General features: G+C 51.7%; 6 protein-coding genes across 6 annotated transcripts in view; 3 read left to right on the forward strand and 3 right to left on the reverse strand.

Annotated features, from left to right (window-relative positions):
• GUITHDRAFT_71629 (hypothetical protein) overlaps positions 1 to 1,404 on the reverse strand; it is a gene marked incomplete at both ends in the record, with an annotated part of 2,118 nt that extends 714 nt beyond the window's left edge. The window contains 9 exons of the mRNA XM_005831877.1: positions 25 to 104; positions 170 to 211; positions 372 to 449; positions 493 to 561; positions 607 to 671; positions 732 to 799; positions 849 to 968; positions 991 to 1,097; positions 1,147 to 1,404. Coding sequence (XP_005831934.1) covers positions 25 to 104; positions 170 to 211; positions 372 to 449; positions 493 to 561; positions 607 to 671; positions 732 to 799; positions 849 to 968; positions 991 to 1,097; positions 1,147 to 1,404 — 887 coding nt within the window. The remainder of the gene's footprint in view (positions 1 to 24; positions 105 to 169; positions 212 to 371; positions 450 to 492; positions 562 to 606; positions 672 to 731; positions 800 to 848; positions 969 to 990; positions 1,098 to 1,146) is intronic.
• Positions 1,405 to 4,767: 3,363 nt separating this feature from the next.
• On the forward strand, positions 4,768 to 7,270 carry GUITHDRAFT_108999 (hypothetical protein; the record flags this gene model as incomplete). The annotated part of the gene is made up of 8 exons (XM_005831878.1): positions 4,768 to 5,216; positions 5,270 to 5,318; positions 5,364 to 5,470; positions 5,513 to 6,131; positions 6,296 to 6,412; positions 6,458 to 6,954; positions 7,010 to 7,046; positions 7,097 to 7,270. 8 exons carry the CDS (start codon positions 4,768 to 4,770, stop codon positions 7,268 to 7,270), a joined length of 2,049 nt encoding a protein of 682 aa, XP_005831935.1.
• A 702-nt stretch (positions 7,271 to 7,972) lies between these two features.
• Positions 7,973 to 9,701, forward strand: GUITHDRAFT_109000 (hypothetical protein; the record flags this gene model as incomplete). Its single annotated transcript, XM_005831879.1, has 8 exons — positions 7,973 to 8,068; positions 8,124 to 8,231; positions 8,285 to 8,341; positions 8,399 to 8,500; positions 8,554 to 9,300; positions 9,348 to 9,415; positions 9,463 to 9,532; positions 9,597 to 9,701. The coding sequence occupies 8 exons, from the start codon at positions 7,973 to 7,975 to the stop codon at positions 9,699 to 9,701; spliced, it is 1,353 nt and encodes a 450-aa protein (XP_005831936.1).
• A 917-nt stretch (positions 9,702 to 10,618) lies between these two features.
• On the reverse strand, positions 10,619 to 11,167 carry GUITHDRAFT_71723 (hypothetical protein; the record flags this gene model as incomplete). The annotated part of the gene is made up of 1 exon (XM_005831880.1): positions 10,619 to 11,167. One exon carries the CDS (start codon positions 11,165 to 11,167, stop codon positions 10,619 to 10,621), a length of 549 nt encoding a protein of 182 aa, XP_005831937.1.
• A 1,310-nt stretch (positions 11,168 to 12,477) lies between these two features.
• GUITHDRAFT_163387 (hypothetical protein) lies at positions 12,478 to 16,411 on the forward strand (the record flags this gene model as incomplete). The annotated part of the gene is made up of 18 exons (XM_005831881.1): positions 12,478 to 12,724; positions 12,770 to 12,841; positions 12,893 to 12,959; positions 13,025 to 13,197; positions 13,349 to 13,549; positions 13,777 to 14,037; positions 14,090 to 14,127; positions 14,192 to 14,282; positions 14,335 to 14,599; positions 14,705 to 14,753; positions 14,934 to 15,020; positions 15,123 to 15,225; positions 15,331 to 15,425; positions 15,475 to 15,563; positions 15,819 to 15,857; positions 16,023 to 16,057; positions 16,191 to 16,249; positions 16,402 to 16,411. Exons 1-18 carry the CDS (start codon positions 12,701 to 12,703, stop codon positions 16,409 to 16,411), a joined length of 1,758 nt encoding a protein of 585 aa, XP_005831938.1. The 5' UTR covers positions 12,478 to 12,700.
• A 1,278-nt stretch (positions 16,412 to 17,689) lies between these two features.
• GUITHDRAFT_139250 (hypothetical protein) lies at positions 17,690 to 19,965 on the reverse strand (the record flags this gene model as incomplete). The annotated part of the gene is made up of 7 exons (XM_005831882.1): positions 17,690 to 17,732; positions 17,818 to 18,081; positions 18,220 to 18,294; positions 18,471 to 18,720; positions 18,819 to 19,283; positions 19,409 to 19,550; positions 19,801 to 19,965. The coding sequence occupies 7 exons, from the start codon at positions 19,963 to 19,965 to the stop codon at positions 17,690 to 17,692; spliced, it is 1,404 nt and encodes a 467-aa protein (XP_005831939.1).
• Positions 19,966 to 21,668: the final 1,703 nt, after the last annotated feature.

Below are 21,668 nucleotides of genomic sequence, written 5' to 3' on the forward strand. Positions count from 1 at the left end.
GTATCTGGAGGAGGAGGAACCAACCTCCCGTCTGCAGTAATTCTTAGACGGTTGCAGGAACCGCAGAAATGTTGCGACATCGAGGTAATGAAGCCTACACTTCCCTGCCACCATCGGTCAGTCCAAGTCATACACGCACCCCTCCTTGCTCAATGCCTCCTGACTTCACCTCTTCTCCTTCAATCTTCCAGGCCTTCGAGGTGTCGTTCGCCTGTGGGCGCGTGAGTTCAAGGCAGAGTTGAAACTTTGCAGGTGGGAGAAAAGGAGACGAGAGGAGACAACGATGAAGCAACGGGGATGAGAGCCGACCCAGAGGAGCACGAAGACGTTGCAAGAGTGAGGGAAAGAGGGAAAGAAAAGCATTCATCTACTTTGTCTTCGTCTCTTCTGCGATGAAATGACGGAAAACGTTTCTTGATCACATCGAGCATTTCCATGTAGCTGACAAACTTGAAAAGGATCACGAAAACAAAAAGCTCTGCAGCTGGTTACCTTGTTGTCGCTCCAGCGATTACCATCAAATGGCATATACTCAATGAATCGTACATTCAGTTTCTTTTTCTACATCAAAAAATCAACAAACAAAAACCTTGTGCTCGATTTTACCATTGCAAACTCGACGAAGGGGATAATTTCGTCATCGTTCACGCCCCGCATCATTACACAATTCACTTGTTTGAAATGCATCAGAACATACCACGTGCGGAACTAGTCAAGCTTACCTTTGACACTTCTCAACCTTCCTTGAGCCTTCATATTGGCAGCTTGTTCTATACATTCCAACACTCTTGAAAAACCCCTTGACAACCATCTTAACTCAGCACGCGTCTTCATGGAAAGACAATCACCTTCTCCTCGTGATCAGCTCAAACTTCGGTTCTATCAGCGTGTCAAGACTGATATTCACAGCATCCAATCCCCCCTGCATGAATGAAGGGAAGTAAGAAGTGAAGAGCAGGAAAACGTCTCTTTGCCTCAGCTAGCTCCAACAAGTGTCTTCCTAGAGTAATCCCGTTGGATGTCATACCCAACGTCTCCAATCCCCTCTCCTTCAAGCTCCCCAGCCGAGCCACCACATCCACAATGTCTTTTCTCACCTTGGCAGAGATTCAGTCGACAAAGACACAACATGCAACCTTTCCTCACCATCGGCTCCCCTCCCGTGAGTCGAATCTTGGATACACCTTCTCTGACAAACAGAGACGCAAGTCTGTAGATCTCCTCACTCGTCAGGAGCTTCTCAGACGGAGACAACTGGACTCCTTCCTCCGGCATGCAATATTTGCACCGCAAGTTGCAGCGCTCTGTTAGAGAGATGCGAAGGTAATCATGAAACCGCCCGAAGCTGTCTGTCAGAGGAGAAGTCGATGGACTTTCCGCCCTTGAGCTGACTTGCACGTTCATCATTGTTTCAGAGCAGTCCGCTTGCTGCATCTGCTTCGAAGAATGCTTGTGTGTGGTGGAGTATCGCCTTGGGTGGGCTGACTCTTGGAGCAACGAGCAATAGTGACTTGGCTTCCTGATCCCTCCATTGTGATTAAATAACGTGATATCTTGCCTTCGTCTCTTAGCAGCTGACTCAGCAGCTAGTCGAAGCCTCCACAAGCGCCGACAAGAAGCCGGAAACAACATCTGTGAAGAAAGAAATCACTCAGTGTTGTCGACGACGTTGATGGTGATTATGTCGGGGATGACAATTTTGGGGATGACAACCGGCTACAAAGAAGACGACACGACGACTACAATGAAGACGATAACGGATGGGTGAATGGATGGATGGATGGATGTTGTTACTGTCGTTGTCGTGGCAGTGATGATGGTGCAGGCAAAGCAAGATTTGAGGTGATGTTGGGCAAGTGGAGGAGGATCAGGAGCAGGAGGAGTAGGAGCAGGAGCAGGAGCAGAAGGAGCAGGAGAAGGAGCAGGAGGAGGAGGAGGAGAGGGAGCAGGACGAGCAGGACGAGCAGGAGCAGGAGAAGGAGCAGGAGGAGGAGCAGCAGGAGCAGCAGGAGCAGGAGAAGGAGCAGGAGCAGGAGAAGGAGCAGGAGCAGGAGAAGGAGCAGGAGAAGATTCAGGAGGAGCAGGAACAGGAACAGGAGCAGGGAACAGGAGCAGGAACAGGAGCAGGAACAGGAGCAGGAGAAGGAGCAGGAGAAGGAGGAGAAGGAGCAGGAGGAGGAGGAGCAGGAGGAGGAGCAGGAGCAGGAGCAGGAGCGGGAGCAGGAGGAGGAGATTGAGATGAGGTGGGGGTGGGTTGGGTGGGAGGGATGGAGGGATGGAGGGCAAGAGGAGCAGGAGGACTCGGGACGGAATGGTGGAGATGATGGGGAGATCAAAGAGAACATGTAGGTAGGGTATCTGGGTGAGGGGGGTACTGAAATTGTATTTTGGCAGGGTAGGGTGGTACACATCTGGTGAAGACAATAGGTGGGTACAGGGTAAATCTCCACGTTTACCCACATCTGTCAAGTCTCAAGTACCGGTAGCTGATTGACCAGGTTGGGAGCATGCAACAGGTGGATAAAATCAAGGGGTACACGATGAAGGGGGTGTATTAAAGCGCAAAGACGAAAGTAATTGGGGGTAGGGACCTTAGTTGAGGGGTAGGTCTCGAATATTATCCCGACACATACCTTGAAGGAAGCTCCTCCCGTCTCCCTCCCCTCCCTCCCCTCCCTCCCCTCCCTCCCGTCTCCCTCCCCTCCCCCCCCTCCCTCCCCTCCCTCCCCTCCCTCCCCTTCCTCCTCTTACAGCAGCAGCATTGATCGTTCAATGATGGCTGGACCAACTTGATCGAAGTCGTGGAGTTGAGCCGAACCAAACAGTCGAAGCGTTGAATGAATGCTTCCATTACCTCGCTCACTGTTCCTACACTTCTCCGGCTTGCTCTGCCGCCTCCCTGCCGCCTCCCTCCCTCTCGAGCTCCTCGCTCACAGCCCTCCTCGGGAGAGAAGAGGAGGGCTGTGAGCGAGAATCCTCGTCCTTGCTCATGAGCATCTTGTCCTGATGCAGGTCGCCACCGGCCTAGAGCTGCCCGAAGAGGCCAGGGCAGGCATCCATGACTCTCCGGGGAGGAGGGCCGCAACCGTGCGAGAGGTCGGCCAGGTTGACTTCTCCTCTCCCTCGCGAGAGGAGAAGACAGGGGTGCTGTCAGCGAGGAGAGGAGAGGAGACAGCGCCAGGTACAGCGAGGGAGTGACAGCGAGGAAGAGGAAGGAAGGGAGAGGGACACATGGTATACGATGCGCGATGGAGAAAGAGGAAGAAGCTCAAGAGGGAGAGGATAGAGTGATGCAAGGCGGTAGTCCATCAGTCTGAGCCATGGTGTGGGGTCACTCCTTGAACCCGATCCCCACGATCCGAAGATGGTTTGCAGCCATGACTTCATGTTCTGCACCTTCAGGGTGCTGGACATGGATAAGTTCGAGCAGATCATCCAGTGCATGCAGAGCCACTCGGCCGACCGTTGGTCCCCGAGTGCAGGTCCATCGTGCAGAACATCTCCGTGACCGTACACCCAAGGGCGAAGTAGGCCATGCTCCTTGTCTATCGGACGGTGTCGAACGGTCCGACTTTCGATACTCAGCCCGGGCTACTCACGGGCCTGCGGGATGATTGTCCGACTGATGAGTTTACTCAAAGTTAAGTTAAAAATCAGTACGAGGACAATCAGGAGAGTCGAGGAGGCTTGACCCTGACACTGTCGCACAGGCCAAACGGCGAGACTCGAGAAGAGAAAAGACAGCGAGAACCAAACCTACTAGTCATCCTGCCGACTGCTGTCCCCCAAACTTAACTGATACCTTCACTTGACTGATGAGTCACCAGTGTCGTGGTCCCGGGTGCCTCTATAGAGGACTAACTGAGTTGAACTCGGAAACTGATCGCCGGATTGTCAAGGCCGCTATAACCGCCACTGTAACTGTTTGTTGAAGGAATGTCATGAAAGGCAACCCAGAAACATGAGTGGTGGAAGAGAAGGAGAAGGAGAAGGAGAGAGAGAAGAAGAAGAAGAAGAAGAATAGTAGGAGACGAAACAGCTAGTTGAAGCAAGTGATTGTGCGGAGAGTGTTCTGAATAAAAGATCATGACAGGCCTGACAAGTGGGCCCGACCGGAACTGACGAAATGAATCTCACAGGGAGGGTCTGCAGATGATGAGGAATTCAGCATGACTTATTGAACATCGATGGATATCACTGAAGTAATTTCAAGGTTGAAGGTACACGCATGAGGTGTGCTCTTCGACGTGTTGACCAACTCCTTGCGTGTGCTGTGCAGGTGCGAGCGCTGGGGTACACGAGAGCTGGAGAAGGAGACGTTGTTCACTCCAATGGATGGGTGCAATCTCGCGATCAAAGCTTGCCAGCGTCCTCCAAGTGTTTGTCTCCGACCTTCATCTTCTCTGTCACGTTCGTGCAAAGGACGGGGGAGGAGAGCGGAGAGGTAGTGATCAAGAAAGCTCGTGAGGTATGTTCTATCTACTGCCGTAGGTGAGGATGTTGACTCTTTGTAGGATTTTGAGAGTCTTCATCAACTGCTAGAGGAGGGGTGTACGGATGAAGCAGCGAGATTGTCCCTGCCTCATCTCCCTGGAAAAAAGTTCTTCAGCGCTAACTCTCACGGGTGTAGCAAAGGGTTTCTTATCTTGTGTCTGATTGAGGAGCAGGCATCTCAACAAGCGTCTTGTTCGCTACTTCGGTTACATCCATTCTTTGCTCTCCTCTGACCATGCTAAGAAGTAACCTCTCCATCACCTTACTTGGAACATGCTGACAGCCATGCGCTCTGCCAGGAGCAAACACCTGTTAGCTTTCCTTATCGATGAGAGGTTTCGTGATCTTGACTCATCGGCAAAAGATTCTCGAAAGTTGGAAGCCCTCATAGAAGAAACATTCTTGCAGCAGAGCCAGCGACGAGATCTCATGTCGGAACAAGAACCGCAACTTGAAAGCTCCCAACCAGTGCGGGCCGTGCAAGCCAAGTTCCTCCAAAGCGCAACCCTCCCTGCTGGGGCTCTCAGAAAGAGCCCGACCGTGAGCGGAGCGTCCGACTTGATCAGAGGAGAGACTGAATCTGCAAAGGATGAAGAGATCAGACTGTTGAAATCCAAGATCGCTGCTCTTGAGAAGAACCAGACTGCTTGGATTCATTGCCTTCAGCAGTTCTTGTTCGCTACGATTTTCGACAGCTCAAGGCAAGAGGAGCAGAGGCAGAGGTGCGGCTCTTCTCTACTGAGACAGGGAAGGAGGTCTCACGTGATGGAGTCAGGTTGGAGGAGAAGCTTCGTCAGGCCATCAAAAAGAACAAGGACGGAAAGGTGCGCCATGATCTCCTTTCCCACACCATGACTGGAGTGTTCCAGGTCTCAAAGGCCAAAATCCTTCGGCTCAAATTTCCCAGCGACTGGAAGCTTGTACCCGAGCTAACTCTGACGGAAGTCAGAGGCGGAAGCAGCACTTGCTATCTTAGGTGGGAGCCCCGGCAGGTGGAACTGAGGATGTTTGCCCTCAGTAGTGCTGACTTGCTTTCTCGTGAGGTCACTTGCGACGTTGAGTTGACGGGGAGGCGTCTGGGAATGTCCTTTCAGTGCAACGTCTCGATCAGTGTGGGGGTACATGGAGAGCTGCAAGCTTCCTTCCTCAACGATACTCATTCCTGCCTCATCGTTCGCTTCCTCCGCGACCCCAAGGTTGACGTATACACCTCGGGCACACAAGTGAGCTGGGCAAATGTCCCCATGCCGATCAGAGACGCGGTGGACGCAGAGATAAGAAGACATGTGGAGAACATCTTGAGGAAGGCGTTGAACCCTCCTGCTACCCTGAGCTTCCAGCTGTCTCCCAGCGAAGATTCTGCTGCCCCCCCACGTCATGTCGAGACGAATTCTCCTGCAGCTACAAGAGCAGGGAGTGATTTGCGCAAGCAGAGACAAGACGAGGGTGCGTCATGTGTGATGCCTGCAAGTTCACCTGTAAGAGCAGCAGCAGGAGGCGAAGGCGGGAGGGGAGCGACTAGCACCATCACGGAGGGCAGCATCGGGTTGACTGTAGGGCGAGTAGACGAGGGGGCTCCTCTTCAAATCCTGTCGGTGGCCAAGGGAAGCGCTGCGGCCAAGTCGATGCTGATCCATGTGATATCGCGAGGAGGGCGGTGGAGAGGCGGGCAAAGAAGTAGAACAAGGAGGAGGTAGCAAAAGAAAGGCGGCAAAAAGGCGAGAGAGATTAGACGAGGAAGCAGGAGGAAGGGACGAGGGAGGTGGAGGATGTTTGCATGTTTCTGATGTATAGTGAGCAGAAATTCGATGAGCTCGTGGAGATCGGCACACAGCAGGTGTCCGACGCTCGTCTTGAAGTCGTTGCAGATCTCTTGAGATGGCCAGCAGGGCTGGATCGGAGCGCGAGAATGATCCAGGTGAGGAAGGGACGGTAGTTCGTGCTCTGAGCTGATCTCTTCCAGCTCACCTTGAGGAGGCAAAGAGCTCTCGCCTATGCCAACATCGAACAGCTGCGACCGGACGAGGACAACCCGAGCGAAGAGTCCTCAGGAGGAGGGAGCGATTGGCAAGAGAAGCCCTCGAGCGTGCGACGTCAGAGCAGCGGCAAGAGGGAGAGCAAGGCGAGCAAGAAGGAAGAATCACATCGGTTGCCTGCTAACGAGCTGATCGAGTTTGAATCCCTGGGGATGACGGTGGAGATTGGAGCTCTGGACGGTGTCACGAGGATCCGAAAGTTTAAGTACGGAGGGCCGGCGGAGCAGAGCGAGCTCCTGCTGATCGGCGACGAAGTCGTTATGATCGATCGACAGAAAGTCCCGGGCAACATCTCAGCGGCCGCCACACGGCTGAGGAGGATGGCGGAGATGATCGCTGGGTCCAAGAGGCTGGTGGAGGTCACGGTGAGGCGAAAGGGGGCATGGGGGGGGAGCGAGACAGTTGCGAATGTGAATCTCCTGAGGTGAACAACACCCTCTTGCTAGCTCTTCGTTGTTGGAGCTGATTGTGATTTCTAGCTGTCCGAACGAGTCTTCATCAGAGGGATCCGACTACGTGCTCTTGCTGCGTCCCTCTACCTCCTCCATCTCACCTACTGCATGCAGGTGTTTGTCGACTCCGGCGATTCGGCCGATGAGGATGCGAAGAGAAGGTCTGAAGAGATTCGACGGAGAAACGTGGCCAGGCAGAGTCAGCAGCAACTTTACAGGCACCTGACGGGAAGGAATTTCATCAACGAGCTCTCAGGGATGGTTACAGAAGCTATAGAGAGCTTGTGAGGCCTTAAACTGGTAGATACCGAGTACCGTAGGCTGAGCTTGAATGCTTAAGGCTGATCACTCATGACAAAGTGAAGTCTGGTCATCCGTCATGTCGGTCCTCCCAACTTGGCAACCCGGGTGGTCAAACGCTCCGAGGCTCATTCACTGACTCCGGGCTTTTAAAAATCATTGTCGAGCCTCGGAGGAGGCTTGCCCCTGACGGTCCATGCCAGTGGCATGGCCCATGCCACTGGCATGCCACTGGACTGCGGGCCGCAGTCCCCGAGTCCGGCGAGATCACACTCGGCGCGGCAACGACCGGACTGCCTGGCACCGGGCCGGCCTGCCGGACTCCACCGTACTCGATCTCTTCTTTACTCAAAGTTAAGTCAAAACTTGAATCAGTACGAGGGCAATCCTGAGGAGAGGCAAGAAGCCTCAAGTTTTCAAAGTTAAGTCAAAACTTGTCGAACACTGTTAGGCCGGGCCGCTGCTGTACGGTCCGGGCCTAAAACAAATGGCAGCGAAGGAGAGGAAGGCTTTGAGCTGACGAAAGATCCTGGACCGGATGCGTTTGCCACCTGAGACGTTCCATCACTCGCGGGCCCTGAAGCCGGATCAGTTTATGAAACCAATAGATAACGGTTGGCGATATCCGTTACGTGCTGGCCCTACCCGGAAATAGCTTTCATGGCGGCGGAGGCGTTTGGCCGCGCGACCATGTCGATAGGACGCGCGTCTCTCTCTGGCATGCAGGGTACAGGGGGGTCAGCGGTTTTGCAGGATGAGCTGGCAATGGTGGGCATCGTGCTTGAGGTGCGCGAGGTCATGTGCTGCTGCTGAGATGATGGCTGACCGAAATGCTGGGTAGGGATCCAAGATCATGAGGGTCGTGGCAGGGAGTCCAGCGCATCTGGCCTGCCGAGACGATGTGAGGATCGAGGCAGGGGATGCTGTGATAGCGGTTGATGGGATGCCGGTGAGGGAGCATGCATGCCGGTTTTCCGAGATGCTGAGAGTGTTTCCCTCCAGGTCGACGATCGTACTGCACCTCGTGCTCTGAGTCAAAACAAATTCCCAGGAACTATGGTGAGTGACAGATAACGTGGAGGAAAGCTTGCAAGCTCATCAGTCCTCATCCTGTAGGTGGAAGTTACCATCGAGAAAAGATCAAGAATCAACAGCGGGAGTACATACGATTTTCTCGGCATGGAAAGAAAGCGCAACCAAGAGCGGGTCAAGTTTGATGTGAGGACCTGATAAATGTTGACATCGAGCCATGACTGACTGAGGTGTGTCAGTTGACAAGGCAGAGCGCTGATAGCCTTGAGTTGCAACGGAAGATGTCTGAGTTAGCAGACCACTGCCTTGGTGAGCGGCAAGATCAGGTCGATTTGCATCGTCAGCTAAAGGAGCTTTCCGAGCTTCTGGTGGCTCACAATGTAGCAAAGGAAGCGTGGGTCACCAATCACATCTTGAGCAAGGACGAGGCCCTCAAGTTCCCCGACCATTACCTTGGTGCGAATGCTGAGAAGTCTCGCGAAATGTTGCGCACGACGGATGAGATCAAACATTTGAAGAAGGAGCTTGAAAGTGTTCGAGCAAGCGAAAGAAAGACTAAAGCAGAGCTGATTGAAGCAAAATTGGTCTTGAAACATTCGGAATCGGAGACCATGCAGCTGCTGCAGCAATCGAACGTTGAACTTGAACAGTGCTACAAGAAGTTGCAAAAAGAAAGTGAACGGGCAGATTTACATGAGAAACGAGCAGAGCAGGCCCTGCACAAGCTGCGAACAGAGCAGGGCATTAATGAGGATCTGCGAGCTGAGATCGCCAAGCAGCTACAAGTCACGACGACGTTGGAACAAAGTGGTTCAGAGAACCTCGAGAAAGCGGCGCGAAAGATAAATCACGTCGAGGAAGACCTGCTCTCTGCCCATCGAGAGATCAAGATGCTCCAGGAGAGTGAAAGTATCCTGATGAAACGAGTCAATGCTCTCCAAAACCTGAGACTGAACGATGTTGCTGCCGAAGAGACTGCGCGACAGGTATCGCATTCCTTGCACCGCTGCTTGTGGATTGATCATTTGATCAGCTCAAGGCATGGTCCGATGAAATCTTATTCTTAAGAAGGACCAAAGACCAGATCGAAGAAGAGAGACGGTCAGGTACCTTGTCTTCGTTTTCTTGCTCATGACAATCGGTACAAGAATTTTGAGGGAGCAGCTCTACGACAAGAAGGAGGAGATCATGGAGCTCAAGAAGCAAGAATGCAACAAGGTGCTGTGAATTTTGACTTTCCGCTTATGCTCACACTGCTCTGCGTTGCTCTTGCTCTCTCAAGACCAACTTCGAAACACTGCAAAGGAAGATCAAAGAAAAAGAAAGCATCATTGCTACCCAAGCAGCTGAAAAAGTGCAGTGCGAGTTAACAAAGATGAAACGCTAACAATGATTTTGTAGAATGCTCTTGAGAACGAATTGATGATGTGCAAACAGAATCAGACAGCCACGAGTGACATTCATCAGGGAGGGCACCGATCTTGGCACCATCTCCTGTTCTACAATGAAACTTCCGAAGATTTATCAAGTTTGATCGTTTCGGTGAAATCACGCTCTTTTTGACCTGAGACTATGGCCACTTCTTATTACCTTTCTGCAGATGTCATTTTGTCTTTTACTTGCATTTGTTGTCAACGCTACTCCATGGGAGAGTCTCAAAATTCTCCAAGAACTCCTTGGTGAGAAACACCAAGGAATCGAGTTCTATACGAGTTGGATAACATGTATGCAGTTGCCATATCTAGCATTCTCTTCATTCTTTTCGCCACTCTCTCGCTCTTCAAATTCATTCTTCTGCTTGTAAGATTCTTCAAAGGCTCGTCAAGTGCCCGCAAGGAGTGAGTCGCAGCCTCGCAATGGCGACTGGGAACTGAATTGCCGGCAGGCGACTACCTGAAGTGACTCCGCTCCTGTCAAACGATCAGGGTGCTCATGTCCAGTATCAGACGATAGAGCCGCAGAGGGAGTGCGGCATGGAGGAAGGAAGAGCGACAGCATGCCGTAGCGGTGCAATAGAGAGCACGAGGGGCACATCCCTTGGCTACTCCGACACTCAGCGCTACTCGGGTGAGTCCTGGAGACGAGAGTCGACGAGGTCACGAGAGGACCGATTGGCGGCATTGGAAGGAACACTGAAGGGGCGCCGGGAGTTGTTGCTGGCTTGATATGTGTTGAGGGATGGATGAACGTTTATTCTTTCTCACCTGCACCTGCCGCCATTCAATAGCCTCAATAGCCTTCGCGTCAATAGCCTTCGCGTCAATAGCCTTCGCGTCAATAGCCTTCGCGTCAATAGCCTTCGCGTCACCCGCAGATGCGAGGCCATTCCTCTTGCCCGATGCCCGGACGAAACTCATCGCGGAAGTCATGCCATATCACAAAGTCGGTCAGCCAGCGCCCGTCCGGAGCTCGCTTCAGCTCCCAGCCAAGCTTGGCAAGCATCCCTGACCAGGCTTGTCCCGCAGCCGTGCAGGAGTCGAGCTGTACCTCGAGGAAGACGCGGTCTTCATCGATGAAGTAGGCGTCTGAGGGAAAGCTGTGCTCATAGTCGCACATGAGCAGGTGAAACTGAGATGATGGGTTCCGAAACACCCCGGAGAGCGCCGACGCAGACGCCGTTCCCACCATCCACCGCAGCTGCAGCTTGAAGCGATCGGTCGACATCTTGAGCAGCATGGAGGCGCCGGTATCCGCCAGCGGATGATCATTATGCCTGAGCGCATCGAGGATGTGCGTGATAGATTCCTGGGGAGAGAGCGCGCTCGGAGGCATCGCTACATGGTGAGCTTCAACTTGCCTGATCCGATTCCTTAGCTCGTCATTCCACCCGCTGTCCCCTGTCCTATGGATCATTTCAGATCGTGACATAACTCGAAGATGCCGTCTGCAGCGATGATGTTGCTCGTTCTCTCCTAACCAAGTTGTCTTCTTCCTGAACTGCGCAAGTGAAACGCTGTATCCTGAACTGAAAAGATCAGGCATGTGAAAACAAAGCGAATATCAGTGCTTACCATTCGACTTTGAGTTCATAATCGTCAGGACTATCATTGCAATCCATCTCCACGCCCTTGATATACTCCATACGTGACTTTTTGGTCTCGTCTTTGTCTCTGACCCATTCGCCTCTACCATGTTGCTCTTGCACCGTCGTGTGCAGATTCCGTCCAGCCCTGTTCGAAACTCTGGAATTTGCCTTTCCTCTCTCTCTTCTCCTCTCTTCTTCTCTCTTCTTCTCTCTCCTTCACTTCATTGCATCACTCCGCCTCGTTTCGCCTGCGCCCCATGTTGCGGAATCACCCCGAAGGGGTACCCCCTACCCTTACTTCTGTGGTGAAATTACCCCACCCCCATCCATCACTAACTAGGGGTTTTAATTTACCGCTCAATCGAAGCACCGGTGGTATCGTATTTCACTTTTTGTTTTATCACCCGTACCTGAGAAACAAATTTCTCAGTTCGCAAGGAGGTTCTTCCTGTACCCCCTGACTTATCACCCCTCTTAATTACTACCCTACCCCCTCAAATTCGAGTGTCCCCAACATCGGGGTCCTACCCCTTTAGACTTATGGGATCGCAATAACAAGTTCGTTATGGCAACAAAGTTGGCCAGGAGGCGAGAAGGAGGAGCGAGCGAGAGGAGAAAGAAGGCGAAGAGATGTATTGGTATGAAGAAGATCAGAGACGTGTAGAAAGGAAGAGCTCTAGGAGGAGAGGTTGCTCTTGCTCTAGTCTTATTTAATGTCTGATGTTGGAGCAAACCCATCTTACCTGGTCCCTGGTTCTCGCACAAGGTTGCATCAACTGACCATTCTTCGTTCCAGGGAACCATGATTGGAGTACCAGTCTGCTATTGAAGGAGCATGGTCGATCCAACAGTCTGAAATATTCATGTGAAGCTGACATTCTTTCGGGACCATTCCATCGCATTACAAACGATGAATTTGAATCACAAGTCTTGATGACTTAACACTTCTCTCAACATTCTCCTGGTTCTGTCTTGTGGATAATGAAAAAAATCGTCATACTTCTATTCGTTGGTTCAATAAGCGCTAACCCAATCAGCGATGGGTTTGTGGACATGGTGGGAAAAAAGCAGCATTTCTCACGACTACTCGTTGACTTGTGCCTGGTTGCAGTTCACAGACCCGATTTTGGGTGAGATTACATCTCATTGCGGTTTCAATCAATCGACAGGACCACAACCATTCCTGCATGCTCTGATTGGTGATCTCGTATTGTTGTTTAAGTCGGGCTTTGACAATGCCTATGCAAGATGGCCAAATTTTTCCATATGTGAACTCATGTTATGTACTGAAGCCCAATGGTTTGTGTTTGACTTGTTCGATCTCATTGAGATGTTGAATTTTCCTTCTCCGATGGGCAGGGATGCCCGACTGTGATGTAATCGAGGTGAGCAGTGAGTGCTGTCATGGCTGGCTTGACTTGAGGTGGCAGGGAGAATGTTCGCCGTCCTCGTCATCCTGTCGTTATGTCTACTTGATCGAGTCTCTCCTCGTCTTCGGCCTTGTGAGTTTCCCCAGTTGCTTACCGCATGCACCCCTCCTAACTCCCCTTAAGGTCTGGGTGGTTATCTTGAGCGTGGGGTCGTGCTTCTACTGTCTGTTTGGATCAAGGGTTTGTAAAGGTGTTCTCTCGTGCTTCTTGCTTGCGCTTAACAAGGCTTGTAACTCGCTGCATGGAAATCGATAGGAATGGAAGATTACTCGTATGAGCTAAGTTCGAACAATGTCGAGACGTCCGCTGGTGGCCGCCGTTTGATGTCGCATACCATCCTTGCGCTTTCAACTCTCATCGCTCTCATTTCACTCTTCGGATTGGTTTTTGTTTACGGGGGATTTTCTGACCTTTTTTCATTTCTCAAGGTGAGAGATTCACTATCAGAGTTTTGATGATCTTGATTGCTGTGATCAAAATGATGCCTCCCGTTGTTTTGGTTGAAACTGTGTGCTGGGGCAAAATTACATGACGATCTTTGCGCCAACGATATTATGACAACATTCTTGTTCATGGCAGGGAGTTCAGTCGGCTACGAACCTTCCTCAAACATTCTCTTCAAGAGCGGAGATGTCAATTTCGACATGCACGATGGAAAGAAGCATCTTCCTATTGAACAAGAACGACTTGCTCGATGACGGCAGCGGGCGGATTGGCGAGCATCATCGACTGAAAAATCTGGTGAACATGACGATGGAGGCAGGGAGAGATCTGCAGAAGGTGATGTAAACTCCCTGTGGATGGTCGTTTGACAAGAGACTAGATGATTGTTGAGCTGCAAGTTCTTGTCGAGGGATGTTCCAAAGGAGCACAGGACTGCTTTCCGTAAGATTTTACAATGTGCTGGTGTCGACGGCTGACTCGCTATTGCTATTGATTCTTCCTTGCAAAACAATAGCAACATGACAGACTTGTACAAAACCAACCTGTGTACATTCACAACACAGAATCCTCTAGGGGAACATGACGTGGGCGTCCCAAGTACGCTGTTAAACGCGCATGAAAACCCGGCATGCCGAGATCTCCTCAACGGGTCGCTGATCGCATGCCCTTGCTGTCGAGTTTGTAAAGATCTCCTGAGTGCTGTTGACAACCTGATCGTAATTTCTCTCGACACCTCCGAGGTGAAGGTGACGGGAGTTGCGCAGGACTCAATGCCGGACCAAGAAGATCTTGACTTCCTCAACATCACTTACCCCCCAGAGCAAGTCAGTCTCTACCATCTGTTCCAGCTTGCTTCGACTGACGTCACGTGCGCAGATTGCAGATGCGGCCAGGACTTACTTTGATCAATACAGGTGAAGTAGAATGTTTTTTCTCTGCTCGCTCGCATCGCTCACTGTCATCCTTGCAACTTTGCAGATCAACGATTCAGTCAGTGCACGAGTCTCTCCTTCCTGTCAATCTTTCCGTTGAGAATGCGAGCGCGACTTTGAAAGCCTATGACACACAAGTAAAACAGCCGTGATTCGAGGCGACAAGACATGCTGATACTGATTCTGTAGGTTATCATGCTCGACATATTGTTTTGGTTTCCAGCTATCGTTGCTACTTTTTTCATCATCGTCGTCGAGACATGTCGCAAGAACGCTCAAAGCTCAACGTTGGAATGGACAACTATCCAGGGCGACATGATCAGCGAGCTGGAACAGGAGGAGGAAGACAACAAGTCTCCTGGCCTCCTCCTTCATCGCCTCCTAGCAGGCAGCGAGCGGAAACTTCTTTGGATCGCCTTTGGGATGGGACTTGCATCTACCGTTCTCCTTACCGGTGAAGTTGAAACCTCGTCCTGCCTCCCGTCTCCTCTCTCTCCTTCTTGTTCTCCGTCTCCCCCTCTGGGTTGTGTTCTCTCGCTCATATTTCGTCGCTGAGCAGCCCCGTCTTTCGCCATGCTCTCCATTGCGACACTTCCTCTCAACGACTTGTACGATCGAAGTTTCTCTTGCTCATTCTCCTCTCCTCTCCTCTCCTTTTCTCTTCTCCTCTGTTTCCTCTCCTCCTTTTTCCTTTCCTTTCTTCTCCTCTGCTTTGCTTTGCTCTGCTCTCCTCGCTTTGTTTGCATGGTTTTGCTTCAGTCCATTGCCATGGCTCATTTCGCCTCAAGGTGTACCATCATCCCAACCACGGGAGGTAGCGCTTCTGCCTTGCTTGCTTTGCTCGATATGGGAGGTTCTTTGCATCAGACGATGAGGTGAGATGATGGAGATGTGAAGGAGGAAGAGGAGAGGGAGGAATGGGGTTAAGAAACAGATCATGGATGAGTTGTCGATAGAATAATGATGACTTTCAACAGAAGACTTGTCTTGGCACATTCCAAATCCAATTTGAAAGGAGACGATAAAAGATCTGCAGCAAGCAAATTTGTCGAAGATTGCCTCATCTTTCCAGATGGCAAAGTGAGTGACGGGCATCAACAGATTTGAGTCTCATCTTTGACATTGCTTGCACTCTTTCACATAGAAACAATCTCAATCTCAACATGCTGATGTTGTTTCTTCTAGTTGTGGAGTGTTTGGGGAACTTCTACAGCAGAATTTGAGTCGAGGATGAACTTGAGGAATTCTTCGGATACCCTGACCCCTCTCGATCTGTACAGGTGTAATACCGTAGTCTCCGTGTATATGTTTTGAAAGATTTTCTTTCAGGCTTCTTGGCACTGATCGATACAAGATTGCAGAATATCTTCACCACATCATATCACAGCTCAACGTCAAGAACTATTCTTTCGGTGCAGGTAGTTCAACAAGCCTTTCCTCATCTCAACCCTTCCCTCTCCCTCTCCCTCTCCCTCTCCCTCTCCCTCTTCCTCTTCCTCTTCCTCTTCCTCTTCCTCTTCCTCTTCCTCTTCTTCTTCCTCTTCTTCTTCCTCTTCCTCTTCCTCTTCCTCTTTCCTCTTGCTTCCACACCTTCAGTCTGCATTTCCATCACACTCTCCTTTCCGTCGTCACTCTCCATCTCACTATGACCCAGGGCCCTGTCCTTCTGGCAGCTTCCCTGCATGCCCGTCAGACATGTCAATGTACACAAGGTGAGCAATTTCTTCAAGTTGAGACAAGTCCTGACGTCATAACAGACAGCTCACATTTGTTTACAAGTCTCTCTTTGAAACTTCTTCTCATCTTCTTCTGGTCTCCAATCAGCTCATTGTACTTCCCTTGCTGTTGTTGCCGGCTATGCTGAAATTTCCTTGAAGAATGTTTCGGAGGAGACGAAGAGCAACATTTCGAGGTGTGATGTTGGCATTGTTTCTCTTTCACCAGTCTTACTTTGTTTGTCCTCCTCTCACACCTCTACTATCCCTCCTCTCTTGCATTGCACTTCCTTGCCTCGACTTCTCTGTTTGTCTCATTCTTTTCTTCAGTTTGATGCTCATCGCCGACGAATCGACAATGAGGATGCGGCAGTCCCTTTTAGAAGCAGGTCTTCCCATCCCCCTGCTCCCTCTTCTATTTTCTCCTCCTCCATCCATCTCCCCCCCTCCCTCCCCCCCTCCCTCCCTTCATTCTGCAAGCCCGCTTTTCATTCATCTCTTTGACCTCTCCCTCCTGCTCGTGTCTCACTTCGAATCTCAGGCTCTTGTGACATTGTGAATGAATACTACGAGGGCGTCAGGAGGTGAGAAGGAGAGGAGAGGAGAGGAGAGCAGAGGAGAGGAGAGGAGAGGAGAGGAGAGGAGAGCAGAGCAGAGCAGAGCAGAGGAGAGCAGAGGAGAGCAGAGCAGAGCAGAGCAGAGCAGAGCAGAGGAGAGGAGAGCAGAGCAGAGCAGAGGAGAGCAGAGCAGAGGAGAGGAGAGGAGAGGAGAGCAGAGCAGAGGAGAGGAGAGAGCATTTGTAACTTTCCAAGTTCTTTTCGTTTGAGCGCTTCACTTTCAGACCCTTATGTCAAGGAGTTGTCAACGATATCAAGGCAACTTGGGGCTCCTTCCTTCTCTCAACGGTACCTCTTGTGCTCGCCAACAGACTTGCGTTGAGCTCTCACCAGGTTCTCTGGGCATTCCTCCTCCTCTCCCTCTGTGTCAAAACTTCCAACCCTCGGTGAGCTGCTAACTCCTCTTCCTCCTCTACTTTCTCCCTCTGCCATCCTCTGCTTCCTCCCCTTCCTGGTTCTCTGCTCCCTTCCACTTGCTTTCCTCCCCTTTCTCTTCCTGCTCTCTGTACCTCTCCTACTGTCCTACCTCTCTACTCTCCTTTTTCCTCCCCCGCCCCCCCCTCCTTCTCCTCTCTGCTTCGATATGTTCATGGTTATTTTCCTCATGGACAACGCCTACGGAGGATACGTGCTCGTGGTGGTGGAGGAGGAGGAGGAGGAGACATGAGGAGAAGAGCGGGAGGCAGGACATGTGATGTTATAAGTCTATCATGAACGAGAAGAGATCGGACAGAAGCTGGGGTCCTCCAGCTCTCTCGCTCCTCCTAGAAGTACAGGACAAGGCTAGAGGACTCACTCCGTCGAGTTGCTTGCCTCGCCCTGCGCGCTCGCGCTCGTCGGGTCATCGTTCATGTCGCTGGAGGGCAGGGCGTGAGTGGGGAGAACAAACGAGAGAAGTGAACTAAGGAAAGATGGAGGGAGGGGAGAAGTGAACTAACGAACGATGGAGGGAGGGGAGAAGTGAACTAACGAACGATGGAGGGAGGGGAGAAGTGAACTAAGGAAAGATGGAGGGAGGGGAGAAGTGAACTAAGGAAAGGTGGAGGGAGGGGAGAAGTGAACTAACGAACGATGGAGGGAGGGGAGAAGTGAACTAACGAACGATGGAGGGAGGGGAGAAGTGAACTAAGGAAAGGTGGAGGGAGGGAGAGAAGGAGATGAGATGATTGCGATGAGGAGGAGGAGGAGGAGGAGGAGGAGCAAACGAAGGGCTCACTTGCGGATGAACCAAGACTCCTGGGACATCTCGTGATACCTGCACATGGGTAAGAGAGCGTAACCCAGAACGAGATAGGGGAGAAGAAGTTGGGGGTGGGGGGTGGGGTGGGGGCGGAGCTCACTTGTAGGCGAAGTAGACGAAGACGAGGAAGAGGAGGATGAAGAGAACGATGGTTGGGATCCATTCTTTCGCCTTCTCCTTCGTCGTGTAGCCGTTCAGCCATCGCAGCCCCTCCTTCGCTTCCGCATGCCCAGCGTCTGCCGCCTTCTTCCACCATTCTCGCGCCTTGTCGAGGTTCTTCTCCACTCCCAACCCCTGCGCGTAAAGATCCCCGAGGTGATTCATGGCGTCTCTCACGTTTCCTTCTTCTGCAGCTCTCCGCCACCTACGGCATCGTTACCTTTCTCCTCTCCTCTCCTCTCCTCTTGGTCTTCTCTCCTCTCCACTTCAACTTCATCCCTTCCCTATCTTCCTCCCTCCCTTCTCTTCTCTGTCCTCTTCTCATTTTCTCCTCCTCGCGCACCAGTAAGCCGCTTTCTTGTAGTCTGGCTCAGCCCCCGTGTGAACGTGATCGTGTTTTCCACCCTTGAAGTAGCATCTGCAGCTCCTTGAGACGGAAATGGCGCAGATGAGGAGGAGGCGACAGAGATGAGGAGGAAGGAGGAGGAAAAAGCACAGGGACAAGCATGAAGGAATTACGGTGGAGGAGAAGGAGCAGGAGCATGTGGACGTGGAGGAGGACGAGGAGGAGGAGATGGTGGGAGGGGCCAGCACCTGCCAAGCGCGTGCATGGCCCTGTACTTGCACTGTGGCTCATCGTCGGAGGCTCCTCGGATGCAGTAGAGGTACCATTGGATCGCCATCTCGTGATCGCAAGCACATCCATGTCCCATCTCATGGCACTGACCCGTCGTCAGCGCAGCGTCTGAGTCCCCGAGCTTGCAAGCCCGCACGCTCCACTCGTAGGCAGAGGGATAGTCCTGCTCCACTCCGATCCCGTTGTAGAAGAATCGAGCGATGTTGGCTGTGAACGCAAAACGTCAGCTACCCATTCTCCTCCTCCTCTTCCTCCTCCTCCTCCTCATTTATCATACTGCCTTCCTCCTTCCTTCGATCAAGTACCGGCCGAGGTAGCATGGCCGTTGGAGGCGGCGGCGAGGAAGCACTGGGCTGCAGCTCCGAGGTTTTGAGGGACGCCTTCGCCCTTGAAGAAATGAACTCCGCGAGCATGCAGCTGGTCCACCGACACAAACCCGTTGCTCTCTGCCAGCCTGTACCACTTGGCCGCCTCCTCCTTGCTGCTCTTGACGCCCATCCCGTTCTCGTAGCACTTGCCCAGCAGGTGCATCGAGTTGCCATCACCCTGATGCGCAGCTCGCTTGAGGTAGTCGACTGCCTTTTCCGGGTTTCTCGCCATGATCCCCTCGATGCCCTCCATGTACAACTTCCCCAGCACCGCCTGCGCGTCAGGGTCGTTGAGATCCGCTGCCTTCACCCACAGCTCGTGAGCTCTCTTCCGGTCCTGCGTCACTCCCTCCGAGCCAAAGAAGAGCATCTTCGCCAGGTTCCTCATCGCCTTGGGATGGCCTGGCGACACAGCAAACAGCGTCAGCACCTAGCCTCTCCCTCCTCCTCCCACTTGCTTCTTTCACCCCTTGACCTCCTCCTTGCCCATGCCCTCTCCTTTCTGTCTCGTTCCTCTCCTCCTCCACCTGCTTCTGTCGCCTTTTCAAACCACTCGGCTGCTTGTGGATGATTCTGCGTGACGCCTTCCCCAGCATAGAACGCCCAGCCAACGCTATAGAGAGCGGCGGGGTGACCCTTCTCCGCCGCCTTCATGAACAACTCGAAGGACTTAGGAGCAAGTGTTAGAGCTGACATAGACAGGAAGGAGGGTGAGGAAGGGAGACATAGAGGAAGGGACGAACATCGGTACGTTGAAGGGAGGGAAGGAACGAGGAGCAAGGGGGAAGGATGGATAGATGTCAGAAGCTGAGCAAGAAGAAAGAAGGGCAGATGAAGGGAAGAAGACAGCACGGAGGAGGAGAGCAGATGCAAAAGGCCCTCAGCATCCCCCCAAGAAAGTGAGCTTGCGGCGAGTTACCCTGGGAAGGTCCTTCTCGACGCCTTCAGTGCCGTCGTAGTAGATGTCACCGAGATCGTTCTGAGCATTCGTATCCCCCGCTTCTGCTGCCTTCAACAGCTTCTCCACCTTCTTGCTGACTTGCCCAGCGATCTTCTCCGGCGACTTTCCACTTTGACCGGCCATCTAGTTGCAGCCAACGAGTCAATGCGAGCAGATGTGTAAGATCAAGACGTGAGATCAGCAATGATATGAAATTCTGGCTTAAATTACAAATCAAATCAACCATGCAATCTCAGATTGATATGGTTAATCTACCATGTCTGCGTCAGAGAGCATTGAAACATACAAGCTGCTGTTCACTCCGTTTGCACACTTTTCACGACTTCTCTCCGCACAAGGTTTACACCAACTTATCTCTCCTCATATTTCTTTTATGATTCGAAACTCTGCTAGTTGTCATCGCAACCGTGCAGTTACTTCATATCTCTGACGAATCGAAACTATTTTGTTCAAGTTATCAAAGAAAGGAGTTCAGAACTTCGATCTCGCTCCCTCAGCATTCATGCCATATTCGTCCTTTCATTCTCTGGTACTTCTGCAATGTATGATCCTGCTCCTAACCCTGCTCCTGCTCCTGCTCCTGCTGCTCCTGCTCCTGCGCCTCCTGCACCATCTTCGCTCCACTTATTTCCCTCATTTTCTTGCTTGGAGGCCGCTCGATCACCCAAGCATCATCCACCCCACCCCTGTCTATCTCCCTCGAACCTACCCCTAGCTTTCCCTGACGCTTGTAGTAGGGACCATCAGTCCACCCTAGTAAACCGTAATTCCTAGATCTGTTATCCAGGGGTAGTGCAACACCCACCCTATGCTTCTGATCAAATTGAGGAATACCACCCCTCATGACACTAATAACTCTTTCCATCCTTTCACCACCCCTACTTGATTCATCCTGTACCCCCATTGAGATTACCCCACCCCTATTTTCACAACCTTTCAATGGTACCCGTGATCTAGCAGTCTACAGATTTAGTACCTACCCTTTTGTCACGGTTATCATGGAAAAAGTACCCTCCCTGGTCTGGATTTACATACCCCTACCTCCTCATTATTTCCACCACCAACTTGTTCAGAAAATCGTTTCTAGCACCCACCCCCAGAACTGTCGCCACAAAATTGTAGATTTCGAGTAATCTCTGAAATCCTCTTGGAATATTTCAAACTTCCCTGAAATATTTCGGGAAGCGTTATAAATTTAGGAACCAAACTCCAAGTCTTCAAACTATCGAACTTAGCAACTTCAAACTCAACAAACGTGGGTCCGAACTTGCAAACTTCGCAGTCAGGATCATGTGATATGGCAGGAGCAGAAAGGGCAGGGGAAGGGAGGAGAGAGGAGGGCAGGGGAGAACGACCAGGATCGATAATTGATGCACAGGGAGGAGCCAGAAGATGAATGTGGTATGAGTTGAGCCGGTCAGATAGAGGAAGCGGAGTTTGCCCAAGGGGTGAATGTGCGAGGCGGTGGAAGAGGAAGCTGCTCATGTAAGAAGTAACATTGGACATTATGTTCTAAGTTAGGAATGACTTGTGGTGAACTGGTAGCCAGATGACCTTGTTGTTTCAGTCTTCCTTCATAGCAGAAATCTGGCATTCGTCGTTGTCGTCGGATTGATCGAGCATGGAGGAGCCAGAGGAACTGAAGGAGGATGAGACAACAGGAGCGTTGAAGATCGTCCGTAGGAAAGTGCAAAAAACGGATGCAAGTGCCACAGAAGCTCGTGCCATCAGAAAAGGTTGGTGCTATTTAGTGCACTCCCTGCCCGTTGAAGGCTGGTCGGCTCCAAACTTTCCGAGTGTTTCCTCATTGCCACCCCCCCCCCCCT

The sequence above is a fragment of the Guillardia theta genome, assembly GCF_000315625.1.
Source record: "Guillardia theta CCMP2712 unplaced genomic scaffold GUITHscaffold_37, whole genome shotgun sequence".
Classification (NCBI taxonomy): domain Eukaryota; class Cryptophyceae; order Pyrenomonadales; family Geminigeraceae; genus Guillardia; species Guillardia theta.